Source organism: Enhydra lutris, unplaced genomic scaffold, assembly GCF_002288905.1.
Source record: "Enhydra lutris kenyoni isolate GAN:26980312 unplaced genomic scaffold, ASM228890v2 scaffoldscaffold122, whole genome shotgun sequence".
NCBI classification, from domain to species: domain Eukaryota; kingdom Metazoa; phylum Chordata; class Mammalia; order Carnivora; family Mustelidae; genus Enhydra; species Enhydra lutris.
Window position 1 is genome coordinate 619,255 of NW_019154206.1, and position 21,128 is coordinate 640,382.

The window sequence follows — 21,128 nt, forward strand, 5'->3', positions numbered from 1 at the left end:
GGGCTGACATTGCAATCATCCCAGCGTTCTTAGGCTCCAGACATGGCTGGTCATGGGACTCGGGTGGCCCCTCCAGACTCCCATCTTCCTCTTCCTCTATCCCTTCCTGTTCTTCTCAGCCACTCTGGTTTTCCTGCCCTTGTACGGGCCATCGCCAGGTGAGGGTTGATGACCATTCAGTTTGCAGCCAAAGTCTCAAGGGTGTTGCCTGTGGGTCAGCCTAAACCATGTGTCCATCCTCAGGCCCGTTTCTGAGGCCATCAGTTGAAGGCCCATCTGAGGATAGGGTATTGGTTCCTTGGAGAGGTGGTGCTTGCTGCACTAGTCAAAGCTAGACTCTTGTGGTCTCTGACCTCATGGCTTTCCCACCATCGGTGGGGGAAGACTTAGCCATGCAAGAAAATGCAGAGCCATGGGGCCTGGGCCAGGGAGGAGGGGATGGCTGAGCTGAGACAGGGTTTTGGGTTGGAAGTGGTGCACCTGTGTTTTCCTTGTTACTCTCATGGTATAGGTGTCGAGCGGTGAGAGTGCCGTACCCCTTGGGCCTGCATCCTCTTGGGACACAGCATAGGGCTCCGCATATCAAAGTTCCAGAGGGAAGCTGGGACTGGCACCTGGAGGAATTGGGCAGCATATGACAGGTGCAGAGTGAGGGTGCGAGTGCACCTGGTGCATCAGCATAGCCTCTGGGACCTGTCACTGAGAAGCAAGGGTCTGTTTTGGAAACGAGTGGCAGGAGTGGGCAGGGAAGGGAGGCTGAGTGCTGTGGGCCTCCAGGCTGGAGATGGAGGGCTGGGATCAGAGCAGTGCTGGGGGTTGGAGAGAATTGGACAGATTTGGGAAGCTCGGGGTTGGGGGTAATAACTGGATGGATGTGGCATGGGGAGGGTGTGCTTGGGAGCAAATTGTATGGGCTCAGGTACAGATGATCCAGGGACAGGCTGGTTGGGTGCTGTTGTAGCTTCCCCAGGTGACCAGTTGTCTTAGGGGTTCCTCTCCTGCCTTCCTCCCATGGTTCTGGCCGAGTGAGGCCAAGTGGTCATTCTGTCCAAGCCCTCAGCCCTGCTGATAGTATGGTAGCACTTGGGTTCACAACCCCCAGCCTGGCTTGCAGGGCTGACCCCAGCCAACTGCAGAAATGACCCTTCATGGGGGACTCTCCCATCACTTCATGTTTCTTTCTTAGAGGACTGGCTCAGCAGGCGAGTCTGTGGACTTATGACTTTGGGCACTGGGCCCTGGCCTGTTGTCGCCATGCCTTTCACGTGTGTTAATAATTTTTCCTGTGTGTAATTTCAGGTTCTTAAGTAGTCATACGTGTGCAGATTTCTCTTCATGTTCTTCAAACACCAAGATGATCAAAACACGAGAGTGAGCTTTCTTGTCCTCTTTTTTTCTGATTATAAAATTCACACAGGACTTGAAAAAAAAAATCCATGTTACAGGATTTATAAAGTTCGGCAATACTCAACCTCACAACACTAGCTACCTCAGTATTTGTGTGCCTTTCTTAATCTGACTCCTAGCCTCCACCTAGGGACCCAGTGACTGCTTTCTACCCCTCTGATTAGTATATCCCAGGTCATGGTCCTTAAGAGTTCTGTTTGTGGTTAAGAGGACAGAAGTATTGGCCTAGGGCCCAGGTGGCCTCCCCCCACCTCCCAACGGTGCCACATGGAAGTACCCCTCCATGGGGAGTTGTTGACTTTGCCAGATGTAGATGCCAGAGTGGCCCTGGTCCTGGCTGGGGGTAGGTCAGGGGGGCGGTGGAGAGGGGTGGAGTGGGGGAGGGAAAGAGGTAGGGAACACACCTTCTTTGGGATGACTACTAGAAGCTTCTGGCTGAGGCTGGCTTCTTTCCCAGATTTCAGGACCCCAGTCTTGTAGCAAAGTCCAGCTGTATCCCTGGAAGAAGCTTAGACACGTGAGCCTCAAAAGGTTGTTCTTAGAACCCCTCAGGCCAAGGGCAGGCTGACACTTGGCCAGAGTGGGGTTTATGTCCCAAGCCAGATCCCGATGCATGAAGATCTTTCCTTTGGCACTGCTTCTCATCCTGCTTTTGGCCCCCAGGGTACCCACTGGTTGGGGTTGGGGGGCACACTAGGTCAAGAGTCTGCACAATTTGGATGGAAGGGAAAGATAATTAGGGCAAGAAGCAATGGCATGTGAAAAGTCCAGAGGGTTCCAGAGATGCCAGCCCAGTGTGCAAGCCACTGAACCTGCACTGGCAGCATCCGCACTTTTATGTAAGCTGCTGACAGCTGTGCTTCCTGTGACTTGCTGCTGAACACATTCTTCATAGGGACCACCACCCAGTGTTGGGGAGCCCTTGGGGGTTGCACACCTGGCCAGGGTTGGCGGCAGCTGTGGCCCACAGAATGTGAATGATCACTAGGGGGATAGAGAAATGGCCTGGGGCCTCCAGTGGACTTTGATTTCTGGACAGGCTGGGGTATCCTAAGGGGAACCTAACCTCAGCATCTGCTGGTAGTTAACATGCATGAAAGAATCTAGATTTCCAGATAAAACCTTCTAGCTTTTATGCCTAAGAAATAGCTTCTTAAGGTTAAAGTTTTATAGACACATCCCTAGCTCTGGCCTTCTGGGCACCAGTTTGCTACTTGTACTGCCCTTGATGATCTTGGCTGGTAGGGGAAAACTGGGCCAGTTCTCACCTGGCAGTTGGCTTGGCCCATGGTTGTGCTGGTTGAAGCTGTCATGGCAAAGAGTACAGGAGCCACAGTACAAGGTGGCATCCATAGCCCTTGGGAGGGGCTGCTAGGAGTCTATGGCTCTCAGAGACTGCATGGTTGCGGAAGTGGTAGATGGTGGGGGTGGGGGGAAGAGGGACCTGTGCAGGTCGGGAGGCACTGAGTGTGTAGATTTCCAGACCCACGGTCCATCTACTGTTTATTGAGCTCCTACTGGGCGCCAGGTCCTGAGTGGGCCCGTCTGTACCCAGACTTGATCAGAGGCCTCACAGCAACCCTGTGAGGTTAGTGTTCGGAGCGAAGACCCTCCTCTGTAACCAAAGGCCAGAAGCGGAGACGCAGAGAAGAAGGGGTACAGTGAGTGCCGTTACTCCGCACTGTGGATGCGCTGGTGCTGGATGAGCTTAGTGCTCTGGTGGAAGCGGCGGCCGCAATCCTGGCAGGCAAAGGGCTTCTCCCGCCGGTGGGTGCGCAGGTGCTGTGTGAGCGTGGGCCGCTGGCGGAAGGCCTTGCCGCACTCCGGGCACGCGTAGGGCCGCTCGCCCGTGTGGATGCGCCGGTGCTGCGTGAGGTTGGCGTGCTGCCGGAAGCTCTGGCCGCAGTCAGGGCAAGCGAAGGGCCGCTCCCCGGTGTGGATCCGCTGGTGCTCGGTGAGCCGTGACACCTGCGTGAAGCCCAGGCCACACTCACTGCAGTGGTAGGGTTTCTCCCCGGTGTGCGTCCGCTGGTGGCGCGTGAGCTTCAGACGCTGGCTGAAGCGCTGGCCACACTCTGGGCAGGCGAAGGGCTTCTCGCCCGTGTGCACGCGCAGGTGCTGCGTGAGCGTGGGCCGCTGGCGGAAGGCCTTGCCGCACTCAGCGCAGGCGAAGGGACGCTCGCCCGTGTGGATGCGCCGGTGCTGCGTGAGGTTGGAGCGCTGGCGGAAGCTCTGGCCGCACTCGGCACAGGCAAAGGGCCGCTCTCCACTGTGGACTCGCCGGTGCTGCAGCAACACGGAGCGGCGGCCGAAACGCTCCCCACACTCCACGCAGCCAAAGGATTTGTCGCTCGTGTGCACCGCCTGGTGTTCCAGGAGCATGGCTCGCCGCGCGAAGCTCTCACGGCACTCGCTGCAAGGGAAGGGGCCTGGGGGCTCCGGGGCACCGGGAGGCGTGGGGGGCGCGGCGCCCGGGCCAGGGGGGTCGCCATGGATGCGCTGGTGCTGCCGCAGGTTGGAGCGCTGCCGGAAGCTCTGGCCGCACTCTGCGCAGTGGAAGGGCTGCTCGCCCGTGTGCACTCGCCGGTGCTCCTCCAGGCGCGCGCTGCGCACGAAGCCCTGACCACAGTCGCCGCACACAAACGGCCACTCCTCAGTGTGCGTGAGTTGATGACGCAGAAGGTGCGAGCTTCTGCTGAAGCTTCGGCCACACTCGCTGCACATGAATGGCCGCTCTCCTGTGTGTATCTTCTGGTGCCTCAGTAGGTTGCTGCGCTGGCTGAATACCTTCCCACACACGTCGCAGCGGCCACCCCGCCCCACCCCGGGGCCTGTGCTGGGGCGACCCCGTCCCTGGCCTTTGGTCCTGGGTGTAGGCCAGCGGCCAGTGGCCAGTATGGGGCCCAGGAGCTGGTGAGGACCCTCGTTCGTGGGGTTCTGCTCACCTCCGGGGCCACTGGGGAGCCCAAGTGCATGTGAGAAGCCACTTTCATGGGAGGGCGACCGGAGTTGGTCTGTGAGGCTGGCCATGCCGAGGTCCCACGGGATGTGGAGGTGGGGGCTCACAGTGCCTGGGCCAGCAGAGACACTGTCCATGTGGAGGGCAAACCCTGCATTGCACAATGGGATCCACTCAGTCATACCAAGAGAGCTGTGCCTGGACCCATTCCAGCCCATGGTAAATAGGGTGAACTAGAGGGACCTGAAACTAGCCAGTGAGGCAGAACCTAGTTATGAGGAAGATTTAGAAGATGGGGACAAGCTTCCCAGGCCTGACTTAAGTTTGCAAAAGTTGCCTTTCTGGAAGGGCTGCAGGACACATATGGGACAGGTGGCCTTGCAATAGTGATGATGGTTTCTACAAATACACTCAAGTGGGTGGGTCTGAGGGAGGCTGGAAGTGGAGCCAACACGAGAGAAATGGGGATCAGAGGGGACAGGCGGCAGCACTTTGGTCTGACGTGCCTTGCTTGAGAAAAAAAATCAATCTGACTCTGAAGAAGACTCGAAAAGTTTGGGATTAGAGGTACCAGGTAGCTCTGGCCATGGAGGTGAAGGGGCGAGGCCACCAAGCATGCTGGGGAGGCTGTTCAGAACTACTGCATGGACCAGCCCTGGACACTCTCAGCACAGAATTCTGAGCAGATAGCAGGCATTGAAGTAGCTCTGATTCCTGGATCTCTTCTCTCATTTTGGCAAAAGGCTGGGTTGAGGCTGTGAGATCACACTGAGGAAGCAATATAGCCAACAGCCAAGGAATACACGTTCCAGAAACAAGGGAACAAAACGGTGGAGGGAAAGGAAATCAGAGAAGTAATTCAAGCCAGTTTCCCACAATTGAGAGGGATAGATTTCAAACCGAAAGGGCTTACCAACAAAGACGACGAAAAAACTTTGAAACTGAATTAGTAAAAAGAATTCTTCATGTAGCCCCACTAGCCTAATATAGAATGTTAGGTAAGTGTTTTAAGAGATATAGCATCTCAGAACTTTTTATCTTTTTATCACGGTTTATCAAGAACTTTTTATCACGGTTCCCAGGAAGGTCGACCAGAACAAGGGAGTAAACCAAGGAAGAGGAGCAGTCCAGGAAACAAGGAAGAAGAGGCAGAGAGACTGGACGATGGCCGACTGAGAGCAGATAGCTGAGGTGGACAGCAGGGGCTTCTGGCCTCCTTTTTGTACTGCTCCATCCACACCTTGTGTCAAGGTCCCTCTGCCCACCCACTGTCTACTAACCTGCTGTCATTGGCAGATCCAGACCCTCCCTCCCCTGCTACCCAGTTAGTGGGGGCAAACCCAGACTCTGTGGGCCATCTAGGATGCCAGGGATGGGAGAGGTTGGGGGTATGGGGAATACAGGCCCTGCTCTCAGGTTTTACTGTGGTGGGAAGCAGCAGCTGGAGGGAACCTGAACTCAGCAGAGAGCTTGATGGAAACTCCAACAGCCTACTCCATGCCAGGGGAGAGCACAGAAGGTTATATGCTGCAAGAAACAGTCCACGGAATGGAGGAACTTGAACATGTTGGACTGAGAGGGCAACCTGAGCAGGGCCAGGAGTGGGATAGGTGAAATGTGGTGCTGCCCATGCAGAGGGCCCAGCCCCACCATGCCCAGTCTCACTCACCTGGAGGGAAGATGCCTCCAGCTTCCTCCTGCCACAGGACCCCAGGATGCTCCCTCCATGAAGGCCCCTCAAGTCCAGTTTCGCTGTGAGGAGAGGCCTGGTCCAGCACTATTTCACAGCCCTGAAACCACAGTGGTCACTGCTTATCTATGCCCAGCTAGGCTAAGGAAGGGACCCACCTGATCCCCACCCACTGAGGCTCCCCAGACAGGGAGGATGTCCTTTATGGGCTCACCTGGGTCTCTTCAGGCAGGAGAGTGGAGGTGGCCTCCTGGGGATTGGCTAGAGGCCCAGAATCCAGAAGCTCTGTAGAGGAAAGTTGGGGTCAGGTGGCCCAAGGGTGTCCCCACCCCACTGCCCTCTTCTGTGGTATGCCAGATGCTGGAATCCAGACTGGGGGCTGGAGTAAGGCAGAACCCCCTGGAAGGCCAGAGGAGAAGCTGTAGCAGGATGAGACAGGCTCAGGACACAGACCCCTGCATGAGCCCTGGGCAGGATGGCCAGCAAGGGTGGATGGGAGCACTGTACTAGGGTCCACACAGGAATGAGGGAGAGTGTGGGTGGCCAGCTCTGGTACAGACCTGGAAGAAGTAATACAGAGAGGGGCTGCCTCCCAGCATTCTGGGGTCCTCCCTCAGCCACTCCCACCTATATTCAAGCCTGCCACCTGCTCCCCAGAGACCAGCTATTGTCTCCCAATGGATCTCCTTAGGAGTGCACCCCACACTCCTCCCCACCCCAGAACCCCAACAGCCTACTTCATGTCAGGGGAGAGCACAGAAACATAGCTGTGGCAGTCAGATTTGGCATGAGAGGAGCAGTGATGTTCACCGGCTAGGCAGGATGGGGGTGGGGTGGGGGACACCAGTGCATATGAATAGTTCCAGCCAGCAGGTGACCTTTAGGCTGTTGAGGCCAGGCTCCCCTGGTCTACTCCATCAGGCTTTGGGCCATGCATGCCTTGCCCACCCTCACCTGGGTCATCTGTAACCGTGGGCTCCTCTTTCACCCGAAGGCCCAATGGTAACTCCTGCGTAGCTTCAGATGGTGTCCTAGGCCCATGTTCTGGAGTCAGAGGCTTGGTTTGAAGGAGGGGCTGGAAGTTGGAGGGCTCCATCTTCTCTGATAGCACCTCCTGACCCTGCACTTGGACTGTGACCTGGGAAGGTGCCCCTCACCATTAGGGACCCATGCGGAGAGTTTAGCTGGGCACAAGCAGTGGGTTCATAGGCATCTACCTCATCAAAGGACCCCAGGTCCTGACCTACTAGGCTCTCCAAGGACCTACATTCCCCCCAGCACTGAGTCAGGGGTAAAGGAACCACCTGCAGTTGCTCTCCTGTTGCTTACACTTGCGAATGCTCAGTGGTCTCCCTCTCTCCACCCTGCATCCCCTCCCATGTCCATGACTCCAGGCGATGTAATGATGGGCCAGTGAGGCTGGCCCTGGAAGCCTGTCTACTCCCATATAAGGTCTGCTGCAAGTGACTACTTCAAACCACAAGGAACAGGTGTTTGGTTGAGCATGGCACCTGCTAGGGGGAGGCACAGCTGGATACTGTTCCAGCCTGGATCCTGGCTCAGGGCCACCGACTCACCCATCTCCGGGGGCCTCCTGGCTCCTGGCGTAGCCCCTCGACTAGGGCAGCTGCCTCCTCAGGGCTGCCTGGCCGCTGGCCCTCCACACGGGCCTGGATCTCGGGGGGCAGTGCGCACAGGAACTGCTCCAGCACCAGCAGCTCCAGCATCTGCTCCTTGGAGTGCACCTCGGGCTGCAGCCACTGGCGGCACAGCTCCCGGAGTTGGGCCAGGGCCTCTTGGGGACCCAGTGCCTCCTCATAGTGGAAGTGTCGAAAACGCTGGCGGGCAGCCTCTGGGCCGGGATCCCATTGGGCAGCCTCACCCTCCTCCTCAGAGTCCTCCAGCTTCACCATGACAGGCCCCTCATCTTCCAGGGCTGTGTGACCTGGGGAGCCTAGTGCTGTGGGCCTCATTGAAAAGACTGGGCTGGGGCTCCGAGGATAATGTCTTTCCCTAGGAGAGGAAGAGGATGAGGCTACTGCGAGGACAAACAGTGGCAGTAAATGCTTATTGAGCGACTACTGTATGCTTCGTTGTTCCATCTTCAGACCTGTACTGAGTGGAAGGCAGAGAAGAAAACTGAGGCACAGAGAGGTGGTCACATGCCAGGCACCTGTGTCTCTGGTCTCTAGCTGGGATTTACACACAGTCTCTGGCATTCCCCTGTTCCAAACACAGGGTGCTTCTTAGGGATATGAAGGCATCCCCCACCCCCCCGGACCCAAATCCTGCCCTTCTACATGCACCACGCCATCCCTGATGTGCGGATCTCCCACTGCCAAGTAAATGACATCTGCAGTATTTACCACATGGCCATAAGAAACACTCCAGCCCCCCTCCCCCTACACCACCCAGAACACCACCCCATCATTGCACCACCCACTCTCCCATCTAGTCTCTCTGACCATTCTCTTCTCAGCTTGGTTCCACAGGGCAGCCTTTCCCACTCCCACACATGGGCAAGGTCAGCTCTGTGGCCACACTTCCAGGCAGCATCCCCCTCTCCCTCCATTCGGTCCCATCCTCTGAACCGGCCCAAGTTATCACACCATGTAATGCCCCACCATCACTTCAGCTCCCTGATTTAGGCAGGGTTAGGAGGTGATGGGATCTTAACAAGGGGCCCACAAAGGCCCCAAGATAACTGGACCAGATGCCTGCAAGCAAGATCGGAGATTCTGATCTTGCCTATTTGCTACATAACCTTGGCTAGTTTCTGTGAACCTCAGTTTCCCCATCTTTACCGTCCCCCGTAAGTGGGGCTGTCCCCCCTTCCCTCGCCATTGCTGCTCCCTTTGCAGCTGGGAGTAATGTGCGGGCTTTGTGAAGAAATCTGAGTTTATTAAGTGAGTAGATTCGACTTCCAGGGCCGCCGGATCCCGTGGGTCAAAACTCCGATCCTCAAGGTTCCAGGCCAGCCTGCAACCCTGGGAGAAAGCTGGACCATTTTTAAGCCAGCCAGCTACTGCGAAGCTTCCTGAACTACATTTACCAGAAATCCTGGAGGGCAACCTCCACTTTAGAGAGCCCCCCGCCTTCCCCCTCCCCCAGCTGGTTTAGTGCCACCATGGCAACCGGGGGGCGGGGCTCCGAGATCTCGTCGCCGTGGCAGTGCACTGCGATTGAAGAGCATCGCGCGATAGCGCCCGTATTGCCGGAGGAGGAGCTCCTAGACGTCTGCTCCGCGCTCCGGGTCCCGCCGGGCAGCCGGAATCCGAGAGTCGGCGGCCTCCGCCCGGGTCCCCGCCCCAGCCTCCCTCGGTGAGAGGTCCCCGCCCTCACCTCCACGCTCAGCGGGCCGCTCCGCGCTCGCAAGCATGCGCACTCGCCGACTTCCCCCTCCCCGGCCGGACTCTGTCTCCCAGAATGCTCCACGCATCAGCCCGAGCGCCACCTTGCCCTTCCCCCACGCTCGCCTCCTTTCCCACCCTCCTCCCGTTCCCCGGGGTAGCGTTGTTCGCAACGACCAGATCACACGCCCGGCCGCCTCTTCCCTCGCTCGCCCCCTCAGATCCAGGCGTCCATGCCCCGTCTACTTGCGCGAGCTTCCCAGGCGGCTACGGACAGCAGCGCCGTCTTCCCAACCGCGCATGCCCCCCATCACGTTTTCCTCAGTTCTTTACGGGCCTTCCGGGGATTAGCAGGGGTCTGCACCAATCACCGCTCTCACTAGGACGCCGTCAGCCCACGTCTCCATGGCAACCGTTCGCAGATAAAGGGGGCGCCTCCTGCAGCGCCCAGCCGGACTGTAAATGGCGAAGAGGCTCCGCCCGGTGCTTTCTGGGAAGTGTAGTCGGCTGGGCCTTTGTGCCCGGGAGCGGGGGCGGGGCTAGGTCGCGCCACGGTAACCGGGTGGGGACCCGGAGGGCATCTGAGAGGCGCAGGGGGGAGGTGAGGTGGGGTGGGGTGGGGCTGGGGGGTGCCGCCTGGGGTACAAAAGCCCCGCTAGAGGATGAGGAGAGGTGAGAAGAGGCGGACACAAAGACTTAGGGGCGGAAGAGGCCCAGATCCTGCAGGGCTCAGGAGCAGAGAGAGCTGGGAGGAGAGACAGAGAAAGGAACTGAACAGATCCAGGGAACAAGACCCTGAGAGGAAAGAAAGTCAACATAGAGGGGTTTCTACTCTCAGGGACCTAGAGAATGAGATAAGAAGCCAGAGGATCTGAGAGTCAGGCCGGGTGGACAGGATGTCCGAGAAGTTAGCAAGGCGGAGGGTCAGGAAGGGATCCATCTGGAAGGAGATGCACAAAGACAAGACATGCAGCTATCGAGATTCAAGGGACGGGTGTACACAGGCAAGGGGAGAGAAAGGACAGGCATTTGAGAGACAGCAAAGATGGGTGGAGAGTTTTCGAAGACCTAGAGAAGGGGGACAGCAAGGAGGGAGCTGGAGGTAGACTTTTAGGAAAACTCACTCGAACTGAACAGTAGTGTAAGGGCCTACTTAGCCAGAGCGATTCCATCTTGGATTAAATAGTCATTTTTTTGTTTATGCAGTAACATATGGTCGACCAGTCCCTGATAACAGAGCCCAAATACAAGCGCAGATCAGGTCAGGTGGAGATAACAGAGCCCGAATGCAAGGATGAGTCGGGCCAGGTGGAGACATCCAATCACTATCTCCCTAAAGAATGTGGGCCCTGCCTTTTGGGTGCCAATTCTGACCAAGGTGATAGGCTAGTTCAAATAGCTACTATAGGGTGAATTGTAATTCAATTGGCCACCCGTGTGTGACCTAGCATGACTATGCAACTTTCTCTGTGTGTTGCAATCTCATGGGCCACCTGTGTGTGGCCAGGCTCAACCATATGGCCTTTGCTCTATAAAGGTTAGTCTATGAGGCTCTGTAAGAGGCGGCCCCAACCAGCCGGTTTGATTCTGTGTGCTTGGCGTGAAATAAAGCTTTGCTTGACCTTCGCTTTGTATCAGTCTTGCTCCTTTGATCACATACCCTATCAGTAGAACAAAAAAAAGGTGATTGGGAGCCCTCTCTGTGTTTCCCAGCATTGTCTACCAAGCCAGCTTGGGCTCATCTCCCTAAATGAAGGAATTCTTTCCCTCTGAAGTACCTTTTGATCGGAATCCAGGCCGCACATGCTTGGGGTTAGAGTTGTATCACCCCCAGAGCACTGAGCGGGAACTGAGACACCCGGGCCCGCGACCCCAAGTGCTCCTTATTTCTTTCACCCTTCTTGTTCTTTCTTATCTTCCTGGAACCGCCTATGCTATCCTTCGAGTTCCCTCCTCCAGGTAAATAACTCTTCAATGCGCACTCACTGAGTTTATTTTTAAGTTGACAGTCTGAGCGGAATTAATTCTCCAGGATGGGGGACAAACCGAGAAAAGAGAAAGAGAAAAGAGAAAACAGAGCCGGAAATGGAAGTAGGGAGGATGTTGGAAAGACACAGAAAGTCGGGGGAGGGAAAAATTAGAGAGAAATGAGGCAGAAAGCCAGCTTCTGGCAGAGGCAGTTTCTGCCGCCCCTGCTGGCCTCTAGGCGCAGCACCCTCGTCGCTGAACTACATTTCCCGGGGGGCCTGGGAGCGTCTGGCGCAGGGTTCCGCACGCCGTCAGGGGCGGGCCTCACGCGGACTCCTCCAATCCCGGCAGTCCCAGGCAATCTTCCGCCTCCGCCGAGAACATGGAGGTTGAGCTCTGCTGCCTCAGGAAAGGGGCCCTGTAAGGCAGGACACAGGGAAGAGTCGCATCCCCAGCGGACCAGCTGAAGCAGCTGGCCCACGTCGCGGTCCGGAGGTGAGGGCGGTCAGCTGCGCGGGGGCCCGGGTTTCGGTGGCGGTGGCTGGGGCGTCGTTTCTCTTGGTCCTGAGCAGCGGGAAGAGAACGGAGAGAGGCCTTGGCACTTTCAGTCGGGGAAGAGCGCGGGGTGGGGGCCTATCGGCGCTTCCAGCAGCCCCGCGGCTCTATGGGAATTGTAGTCTCACGGGGAAAAACCTTGTCTCCCACCCAGACGTTGGGCCACGAGCCTCCCCGGGCGGCCCGCTTGGAGACTTCCTCTCGAGCGTGGGAGGGAGGGAACGGATGAATGAACATACGGGTGAATTAATTTATTGTATTTTATTTTTTTTAAGATTTTATTTATTTATTTGACAGAGAGAGAGAGAGAGATCACAAGGAGGTAGAGAGGCAGGCAGAGAGAGAGAGAGGAGGAAGCAGGCTCCCTGCTGAGCAGAGATCCCGATGCGGGGCTCGATCCTAGGACCCTGAGATCATGACCTGAGCCGAAGGCAGAGGCTTTAAACCACTGAGCCACCCAGGCGCCCCTGGGTGAATTAATTTAAAATCGTGGGTGAGCAGAGGAAGGCGTGGATTTTGGAGGAAGAACAGAGGCTCGTGAGGGGTTCAGAATTCGGGGACGGCTTCCAGACAAGAGGAGCCTTTCCCATGCCCACCCACCTTTCCCTGCCTCCCAGGCTCGAGGGTCCTGGGCCTGTGCCACCTTGTTTCAAGCATGCGCCGCCCACGAGTCCCTGAAAGAATTGATGTGATACCACAGGTGCCGTAGGCGCTGTGAAAACAAACCTTCACTCATTTGTTCATGCTTTCACAGGGCGCGCCTTCAAAAAAATTTTTTTTTCTTTAACTGATCAGTTTCTACTTTCACATGGCTCATAATGCAGTAGGGACAAGATGAAAACTGTCTCCCACCGCTGTACTTTAAAATTAATAATAACGTACTTGAAGTTTAATAATTTCATCATCAAGCGCCTACTGGATGCACTATTCCTGGGCCTGGGGACACAAGAGAGCTCAACCGACACAGTTCCTGCCCTCAGGCAGTATGTGACAGATGTATAATAAAATGTATGTAGGGAGGGCCTTTTTGATTAGGTTACCTTTGAGCAGAGATTTGTAGGAGAGGGAACAAGCCATGCAGATAACAGGGAAGAGCCTGAGCCCTGGGCTGAAGGAAACAGGAGCACCCTTAGTGTGCCCCAAGGATGTGGGTAGGAGCAAGCCACGTAAAGGAGGAGACTTTGAAGTGCTTGAGGAATCTGGTGAGGATTGTGGCTTTTACTCAGAACTGGGAGAGCTCTGAGCAGAGCGGGAACAGGATCTTAGTGCTTACTGAATCTTTGTGGCTGCTGTATGGAGAACCACCTTCCTCCTCTATTGCCAGATGTTCTCTGGGGTGGCACGAATTATATTGGTTTCCTCCTGCATTAGTTTTCTATGACTGCTGTAACCTATTACTGAAAAAGGAGTGGTTTAAAATAACACAAATGTGGGGCGCCTAGGTGGCTCAGTGGGTTAAAGCCTCTGCCTTCGGCTCCGGTCATGATCCCGGGGTCCTGGGATCAAGCCCTGCATCAGGCTCTCTGCTCAGCAGGGAACCTGCTACCCCCCCACCCCCCGTCTGCCTCTCTGCCTACTTGTGATCTCTGTCTGTCAAACAAATAAATAAAATAATAATAATAATAATAATAATTAATAATAAAATAACACAAATGTATTATCTTGGAGTCTTGGAGGTCAGAAATCTGAGTTGGGTCTCAGTGGGCTAAAATCAAGTTATCAGCAGGGCTGTTTCCTTCTGGAGGCTCTAGGCTTTAGTGGTCACATTGCTGCTTTCGGAGTGAAATCTTTTGCCTCCTCTTGCAAGGAGCCCTCTGATTACATTTAGGGTCCATTTGAATAAGCCAGGATAATCACCTGATCTCAAGATTATTGACTTAATCACACTCACAGTGTCCCTTTTGCCATATTAGGTAATTTTTAAATAAGATTTTATTTATTTATTTGGCAGAGTTCACGGGGGTGGGGAGCAGGCGCCCTGCTGAGCAGAGAGCCTGATGTGGGGCTCGATCCCATAAGAGATCGTGACCTGAGCTGAAGGCAGAGGCTTAACCCACTGTGCCACCCAGGTGCCCCACCATATTAGGTAATTTATTCATAGGGATTAGTACTTGGACATCTTAAGGAGCCATTACTCAGCCCCACACTGATGTTTGATGTCTTTGGGTGGGAAGCATGGAAATGGGTAGCTTGTTTGCTCATTGGTGTGTGGGAAGTGGGTTTCTAGACTGTCTTGGGGTTGCAGGAGGTTTGCTGGGGGAAGAGAGCGAAGTCTCCTAGCAGACTTTTCTTGATCTCATAAGCTAAAACTAAGTGACAGGCTCCTCTAGATGCAAAGAATGGTTGGAATTGAGTGTGCAGTGTTTTCAGCAGTAGGAAAAGAAGGGATTGGGCACGCCTCTGAGGCAGTGGTCAGCAGGGCTGGGTGCTCTTTATCAGAACATGGGAGGGCCAGCTGGTGGTTGGCACTTCCATGTACTTACACATTAATGCCCATGTGTCCTTGTCTTACAGGCAGAGGGAGGTATGGCAGGAGAGGCCAAGGGGCTGCCATCGTGGGCACACTGGTAGCTACTGTGGATAGGCACTGGGGAGAGACCTCATCAAGGTGCATGGCCCAGGGAGGCAGAATGAAGACAACTCCCCAGCTGCAAGTGTCGGGGAAGGCATCCCTCAGTGGGATTGGCCTCCGCCACACTGCCAAGCGGGACCGAAAGTCCATCACCTTGCATGTGAAATTAGAGGTGCTTCGGAGGTTTGAGGAAGGCGAGAAGCTGACTCAGATTGCCCGGGCCCTAGGGCTGGCCACTTCTACTGTTGCTTCCATCCGTGTCAACAAGGACAAGATCCGGGCCAATTCTCAGGCAGCCACACCGGTAAGTGCCACACAGCTGACCCGCTGCCGGGGTGTGGTGATGGGCCATATGGAACGCTTGCTGAGCCTCTGGATCGAGGAGCAAAAGCGGCAGAACCTGCCCGTCAGCACGCTGCTCATCCAGGACAAGGCCCGACGGCTCTTCGTGCAGCTGCAGCACGAGCAGGGTAATGGCACTCGGGCTGAGACCTTTGGGGCCAGTAATGGCTGGTTTGCCCGATTCAAGGCTCGCCACAATGTGCTTTTGACAGATGAACCATCTGTGGCTGACACCCAGGCTGCTGCCCACTACCCCCCAGTGCTGCGCACCATTCTAGAGGACGGCTGCTACTCACCACGCCAGGTGTTCAATGTGGATGAGACTGGCCTGTTCTGGAAGCGGCTCCCAGAGCGCATGCTGTTGGCCCTGGAAGGGGCAGCTGGACCTGGCCTCAAGACCTCTAAGGACCACCTGACCCTGCTGCTTGGTGGCAATGCAGCTGGTGATTTCAAGCTGAAGCCGCTGCTGGTGTACCCCTCGGAGAACCCGCGTGCCCTCAAGGGTTGCTCCAAGGCCAGCCTTCCGGTGGTCTGGCGCTCTAACCGCAACGACTGGCTGACACCCAGCATCTTCCAGGAGTGGTTTACTAGCTGCTTCTGCCCTGCTGTGGAGAGCTACTGTGCCAGCCACGGCCTCCCACACCGTGCCCTGTTGGTCTTAGACGGTGCACCCTGCCACTCTGCTCACCTGGGTGGCCTCTCACCCCATGTGCGAGTTGAGTTCCTGCCCAAGAACACATCAGCCCTGATTCAGCCCATGAACCAGGGTATCATTGCCACATTCAAGGCGTATTACCTGCGCTGTATGCTTAGCCAGCTGGTCCAGGAGACGTCTGGTGAAGACCGACCCTCTGTGCGGGAGTTCTGGCGCAGCTATACTGTTGTGACTGCTGTGGACAATATAGCCAGAGCCTGGGCAGAGTTGCAGCCCGCCATCATGAACAGTGCCTGGAGGAAGCTCTGGCCTGAGTGTGTGCCTCCTGGCACTCCCGAGCCGGACACTGTGCCTCAGCTCCGCCACAGCATTGTCGCACTAGCCAGTCACGTGGGCCTTGGAGATGCAGCCGAGGCCGATGTTGCCAACCTCTTGCAGGCCCATGGGGAGCCCCCACCCCACGGCCTCCCCCAGGATGCAGAAGATGGTGGGGACATTTGTGACTCTGGGTTGCCGTGGCAGGAAGGGAAAGGCTCGGTGTCCGGAAAACGAGAGCCGGATTTCACAGATGCTGTAGTGGGTGTGGGGACTGAAGATGCTGATGTGGGTGCTCTGAGCCCTGAGCACCTGGGCCAGGCCCTGTCACACTTTGCTGCTGGTTTACGGGTCCTCCTGGAGAATGATCCAAACCGGGAACGCAGCCTCCGGGTGTCTCGGGATGTCCACTGTGCCCTTGCCCACCTCCGGGAGCTGCACCGGGAAAAGAGGCGACAGGCCCGGGCAGGTGCATCCTCAGGAGGGCCCATGGCAGTGGCACCAAGGGATTTGGCAGGAAACCTGCCCTTGCCCCAAGTGGGGCCCACAGAGGGTGAGGAGGTGGCTAAGGGCACGGGTCATGAAGGTCAGACCTCTGGTTGTCCTGTATGATTTGGGGCTTGGGCTTAACCTCACATGATCTCTAACGATGTTTTGTTTCTGGAGGTCAGATACTGCTACTTCTTCCCCAGGGTTCTCATAGCTCATGTTGTATTCTTTGTGTAGTGACACCAGGCTTGGGGAATAGAAGGGTGGTGTTCTCCGATTGGCAGATGAACTGCAGGGCCCAGGGAGTGCCCACTCATGACAGTGACACATCCTGTAGTATGGTCTTTGCCCAGCACAGCCTGCCAGGGCAGCTGTCTCAGGGGCCAGAACTGAGACCTGCCTCTCCCATTTTCCAAACCTGACTTCTTACTCCCTACACCATTGTGACCCTTCCTTGCCAACTGTAGGTGAGGGTTTCCTGCTCTCAACATGACCTTTTATCACTTTACATGCCATCTTCATGGCCTCTGTTGACCTGGGTCTCTGGTACCTTCCCTGTGCCTGAGCACTTTGATTCTCTGTGGATTTTGATACTGGGGATCACTTCCTTTTTTGGAGATGTTTTCCTCTCTGAGTTTCTGTGCTATAGTTGTCTTGGCTTCCCTCTAGCCTTTGAGGTTGAGCCTTTTGTGACTGTGATGGTCTTCCAGTTCTGGTGCTCTTTGGAAAATACTATCCACTCCTCTAAGAGCTGGATCACCTCAGGGTTAATTCCTAGTGCACTGGCTGCAGCCTAGCCTCTCCCTGAGCCAGCTCCTCTCCCTGAGCTAGACCCTGAGCTCTGATTCTGATGGATATGCTCCCACCCCAGTCGTATTATCTCCCCTAATTCGTTTGCTTTCCTGTTCCCCAAACTGTAACACCCGGCATCATGGGGTGTCCACCTGACTGCAGAAATACCACTTGGGTCACCAAAACAGATAGTCAGCAAGGGAAGGTCTTGTGCTCCAGCTGGATGAGCCACAGGTGATGTGATAGGGATGTCTGGGCTTTTGGACTCCTTTCAACACAAGTGCACGTGTACGTTAACACATGCACATACACACACACAGGCACGCCAAGAAATAAAAATGGGAGAAAGGATTCCCATTACTTCTGTCCCAGCTAACACCGCACTGATGGGCTTGCTGTCAACATATCCCTGGGGCTGGGGGCCAGGGAGGGGTTGAAGGGCCAGCCTCACTGGGAGAAAGGTCAGATGAGGCCCCGTGCTTGCTTTCCTGGGGAGAATGGTAAGAGGGATGACAGAGAAGGGAAGCTTTTCTTAGGATTCTGGTGACAGACTGGATACATTGCACAATTTATGAGCACTTGTAACGCGCCAGGTGTTGAGACCAGGGTGAGTGAGACTGACTTCAGGAGCTGCTAGTCCAGAGGTTGTTACATTCTACATAACAAGGCTGTGACAGGCGACTCGAGGAAGGACCCCCACCTAGCCAGGCACGGAGGACTGGACGTAATAGGCAGGCTTTCTGGGGAGTGTTGTCTCAGCCTTTAGGGACCTTGCTGACAGGAAACCCGTCATTTCACAATGCCACACGGTACAGAGGGGCTGGACAGAGGCAGCCCGGTGCGGTGGGGTGGCTGGTGAGAGCCCAAGGACCCGGAGGAAGGAGTATCCTAGTGGAGGCTGAAGGGAGCAGGCGACCAGGTGGGAGTCCGAGGCGGAATCTGGCTGGGCGGAAGGGTAGTTAGGGGACCGACGCTGGAGGTCGTCCCGGCATGGTGATGGGCGGTCTGGCTCCAGGGCTTGTTTCTCCAGGCGCCTGGCCCGGGAGCCCCGGGTACCTTCAACCAGCAACCGTTCCCAGGCCCCTGAGCGTTTCAGGGAGGCCCTGGTGGTGGATCATGGCAGCCTGGCGTCTCCTGGGAGATGCCGGGTCTCAGCCCGACAGGCTGGTTCTCTGGCTCGCTGGGGACATTGGCCAGAGAATCTCGCCACAGAGACGGTCTTGGACGCTTTTCACCTCAGGCATGGACCGTTAAAATAGACACGCAGAAGCAACAGGGATACCGTTCCCTCCCCTCCGCGTGCTCGTGTGGGCGTCGAGTGGGGGCGGGAGTCGCTCGCGGGCGGAAGGGCACAGGCGCCGGAAGCAGTCATTGGCGGGTCTGGGCACTCCGGTTCCCAGCCGGGGTGGTCGGTCGCGGTCCTTGCGCGGCCGGCCGGCCCGTGTGGCTCCGGGTAGGTGGTGAGTCGGGGGCAAGGCAGCCAGAAGCGCTAAAACGCCTGGGGGCAGGGCGTGCAGCCTGGCGGAGGGCGGCGGGGGCGTTGGCGCCGAGGAGCGTCGCCCATTTCTAGTCCTGAGGAAGGGCGGCTCGGAGGCCTCCCGCGGGCGGGTCCCGACCCGGAAGTGGTTCTGGGCTGGGTTCGGGCTGCGGGTGGGCGCCGCTGCCCCCCCAGAGCCTAGTTTCCCGGGCTTCCTGCCCGCGGTGCCCCTTCAGAGGCACGTCCGCGCGGCTCCTTCAGAGTTGGGCTCCCTTCCTGCGGGGAGTCTCAGGATGGCCGAAGCCCGGGCTTGTGTCTCCTCTCTGCTGCCACTCCGCGTGCCTCCGCCCAGAACGAGCGCTCCGGCCTTGGGGAGGAGACGCTAACCCCGCGCGGCGGGAGGCGCGGGCCCGAGCTCCTCCAGGCGCCCCCGTGTTGTGCCGAGTGTTGTGCTGTAGCCATTACCTCCTCGGGGCGCCTGGCGGTGCGGAGCCCGGTGGTGGGCCGTTGGGTGTGTGTGGGGACCGGAGCTGCCCGGGCCTGGGGAGCCCCGACCGCCCCTTCTGAGAACAGGCGCTGGCGGTGGAAACAGCTTGTTCGTTCGTGAAGGCCGTGGTAGCAAGTAGCCGTTCCCGAAGGTGGTCAGACCTTAGGTGGAGATTCTTGAGGAAAAAGCGGACGTCTTCCAGTTGTTGCCCCACATCCCGCCCACTGGGAGCTTGTGTTTCAGGACCCATTTCTGAACATTTGTAACTGTAGCTTCTCCCTGCGCGCGCGCACACATGCTCCGCAGAGGTTGTTCTAAAATATTAACAGCGGGATCGTGTTGTGTGAGGACTGCCGCTGATTACTTCCTGTTTCCCACTGCCATTTTTTGATCTTGGCTAATTGGTTTGGTGAAGTCTTAGAATATCCGTGAGGTTCGGTGGGGTGAGGTCCGGAGCCAATGACCCAGAAATAATTCTTGAGATGTTTTTGGTGCAAAATGGTGGTTTGTTTTTTATTTTTTTAAAAAGATTTTTAAGTTTGGTTTTTTTTTTTTTTTTTTTTTTTTTTCCATTTGACAGAGATCACAGGCAGGCAGGGAGGCAGGCAGAGAGAGAGGAAGGGAAGCAGGCTCCCTGCTGAGCAGAGAGCCCAATGCAGGGCTCGATCTCAGGACCCTGAGATCATGACCTGAGCCACCCAGGCGCCCCAAAATGGTGGTTTATTAAGGCACGGGGATAGAACCCATGGGCAGAAAGAGCTGCTGCCCAGGGGTTGTGAGGAGCGGTCCATTATATGCTTGCAAGTTGGGAGGGGATCAGGGATGGCATAAGTCTCTGAGGAATTTTGGAGGCAAGGGTTCCAGGACCTTGAGGGGCTAGTTATTGTTGGGGAAAAGGTGATTCATTACCAGTAATAAAACCTTTTTTGTGAGACCTTTAGATGTGTATCAGTGGGCCATATGTTTGGGAATGATTGTCAACATGTATCTTGGAGGGTTTAGAAATAAAGTTTCCAAAGGAATTGTTAAAGTAGACTTATAGGGTCCTGGTTGAGGGTAGGGGGCTCATCAGGCTATGACTGCCCTTTGCCCTTAGCAAAGTGTTAAGGTGGAGGCAGTTGAGTCCCTAGAGGAATGTCACTGTGCCTGTTTCAAGGGCTTGTGAGTGGGTAAGGACATTTAATAATTTTTCTTCTGCCCTTGTTTCCCACATCAGGTTTGAGCTGAGCCTCTCAGGCTTGGTAGGAGTCTGCCATGGGGGAAAGAAGGCCTTCCAGTGTAGGAGTCAGCTGTTGCTATCCCTGTGCCTGGCCCAGGCTGGCTGCAGTACAGCTGACCCTAGCTTCCATCTGCCCTTCCATTCTGTCCCCCCACCCCCCGCCATCACTCTTGCTGGTGCCTGGCAGATGGCATCCTTCACTTGCTCAGACTCTTCCTGGGCACTCACCCTCTGCTAGTTCCCGCTTGTACTTCTGCTTGGGTGCTGGTGGGGTTCTCTCAGGTCACTGAAACGTGGCATGTCCATGCCCCCTAACCTCAGGAGCAACTCTCCTACCTTTATCCGGTCTAGCTTGAGCTAGTGTACACTTGTGCGGGGTGGGCTCACTCTTCTCTTAACCAAGTTCCCAGTGCCAGATGTTCTCTTGAGGGCAGAGATGGGGAGGGGGGTGGAGGCTGGATGTATCCCCTACCAGGTTGACAGCCAGCCAGACTTGGGGACAGTTTCCTCAGTAGCAAGTGGCCTCGAGGGTGTGTGTGTGTGGGGGGATCCCCAAGACACCCTTAGACTTAATGATTTGCTGGAAGGAGTCCCAGGTTTCAGCAAGGTCATTATACTCATAATGGTTGGTTATAGTGAAAAGATACATATTAAAATCAGTGGTGGGAAAAGGTGTATAGTCTGGGAGACAGTGGCTGTGAGCTTCCATGTCCTTTGCCAGGGTAGTTGTGTGGACACTGCTTAATTCTCACAGCAATGCTGTGTGACAGTGCAGCAACCAGGGACGCTTACCTGAGCTCTGGTGGGCAGGGTTTTTACTGAGGGTCAGTCACATAAGCATGGAGCATACG

At 56.1% G+C, this 21,128-nt stretch overlaps 2 protein-coding genes across 5 annotated transcripts; one reads left to right on the plus strand and one right to left on the minus strand.

The window, feature by feature from the left end:
- Positions 1–1,070: 1,070 nt before the first annotated feature.
- Positions 1,071–9,754, minus strand: LOC111139857 (myeloid zinc finger 1). Of its 4 annotated transcripts, none has more exons than XR_002640115.1 (6): positions 7,634–8,069; positions 7,011–7,194; positions 6,271–6,341; positions 6,036–6,156; positions 1,812–4,517; positions 1,071–1,419 (listed from the first exon to the last, which is right to left on the minus strand). XR_002640115.1 is itself a non-coding variant. In XM_022492274.1 (6 exons), exons 2-6 carry the CDS (start codon positions 8,027–8,029, stop codon positions 3,079–3,081), a joined length of 2,211 nt encoding a protein of 736 aa, XP_022347982.1. In that variant the 5' UTR covers positions 8,030–8,171; positions 9,399–9,754; the 3' UTR covers positions 1,071–3,078. The 4 variants fall into 4 exon arrangements, 3 of the variants coding, with proteins under 3 accessions (XP_022347982.1, XP_022347983.1, XP_022347984.1); XM_022492274.1 differs by adding an exon at positions 9,399–9,754 and having other exon boundaries at positions 1,071–4,517; positions 7,634–8,171; XM_022492275.1 differs by having other exon boundaries at positions 1,071–4,517; positions 7,011–7,100; positions 7,634–7,676.
- Positions 9,755–11,846: 2,092 nt separating this feature from the next.
- On the plus strand, positions 11,847–19,510 carry LOC111139841 (tigger transposable element-derived protein 1-like). The gene is made up of 2 exons (XM_022492251.1): positions 11,847–11,869; positions 14,444–19,510. The coding sequence occupies exon 2, from the start codon at positions 14,542–14,544 to the stop codon at positions 16,423–16,425; it is 1,884 nt and encodes a 627-aa protein (XP_022347959.1). The 5' UTR covers positions 11,847–11,869; positions 14,444–14,541; the 3' UTR covers positions 16,426–19,510.
- Positions 19,511–21,128: the final 1,618 nt, after the last annotated feature.

Coding starts and splice junctions, on each gene's coding strand:
- LOC111139841 (XM_022492251.1), top strand. CDS start 14,542: ATGGCCCAGGGAGGCAGAATGAAGACAACTCCCCAGCTGCAAGTGTCG.
- LOC111139857 (XM_022492274.1), bottom strand. CDS start 8,029: ATGAGGCCCACAGCACTAGGCTCCCCAGGTCACACAGCCCTGGAAGAT. Junction 7,195..7,633: donor CAGGAGGCCCCCGGAGATGG/GTGAGTCGGTGG, acceptor GCACCTTCCCAG/GTCACAGTCCAAGTGCAGGG. Junction 4,518..6,035: donor TGGAGGCATCTTCCCTCCAG/GTGAGTGAGACT, acceptor TGTGCAATGCAG/GGTTTGCCCTCCACATGGAC.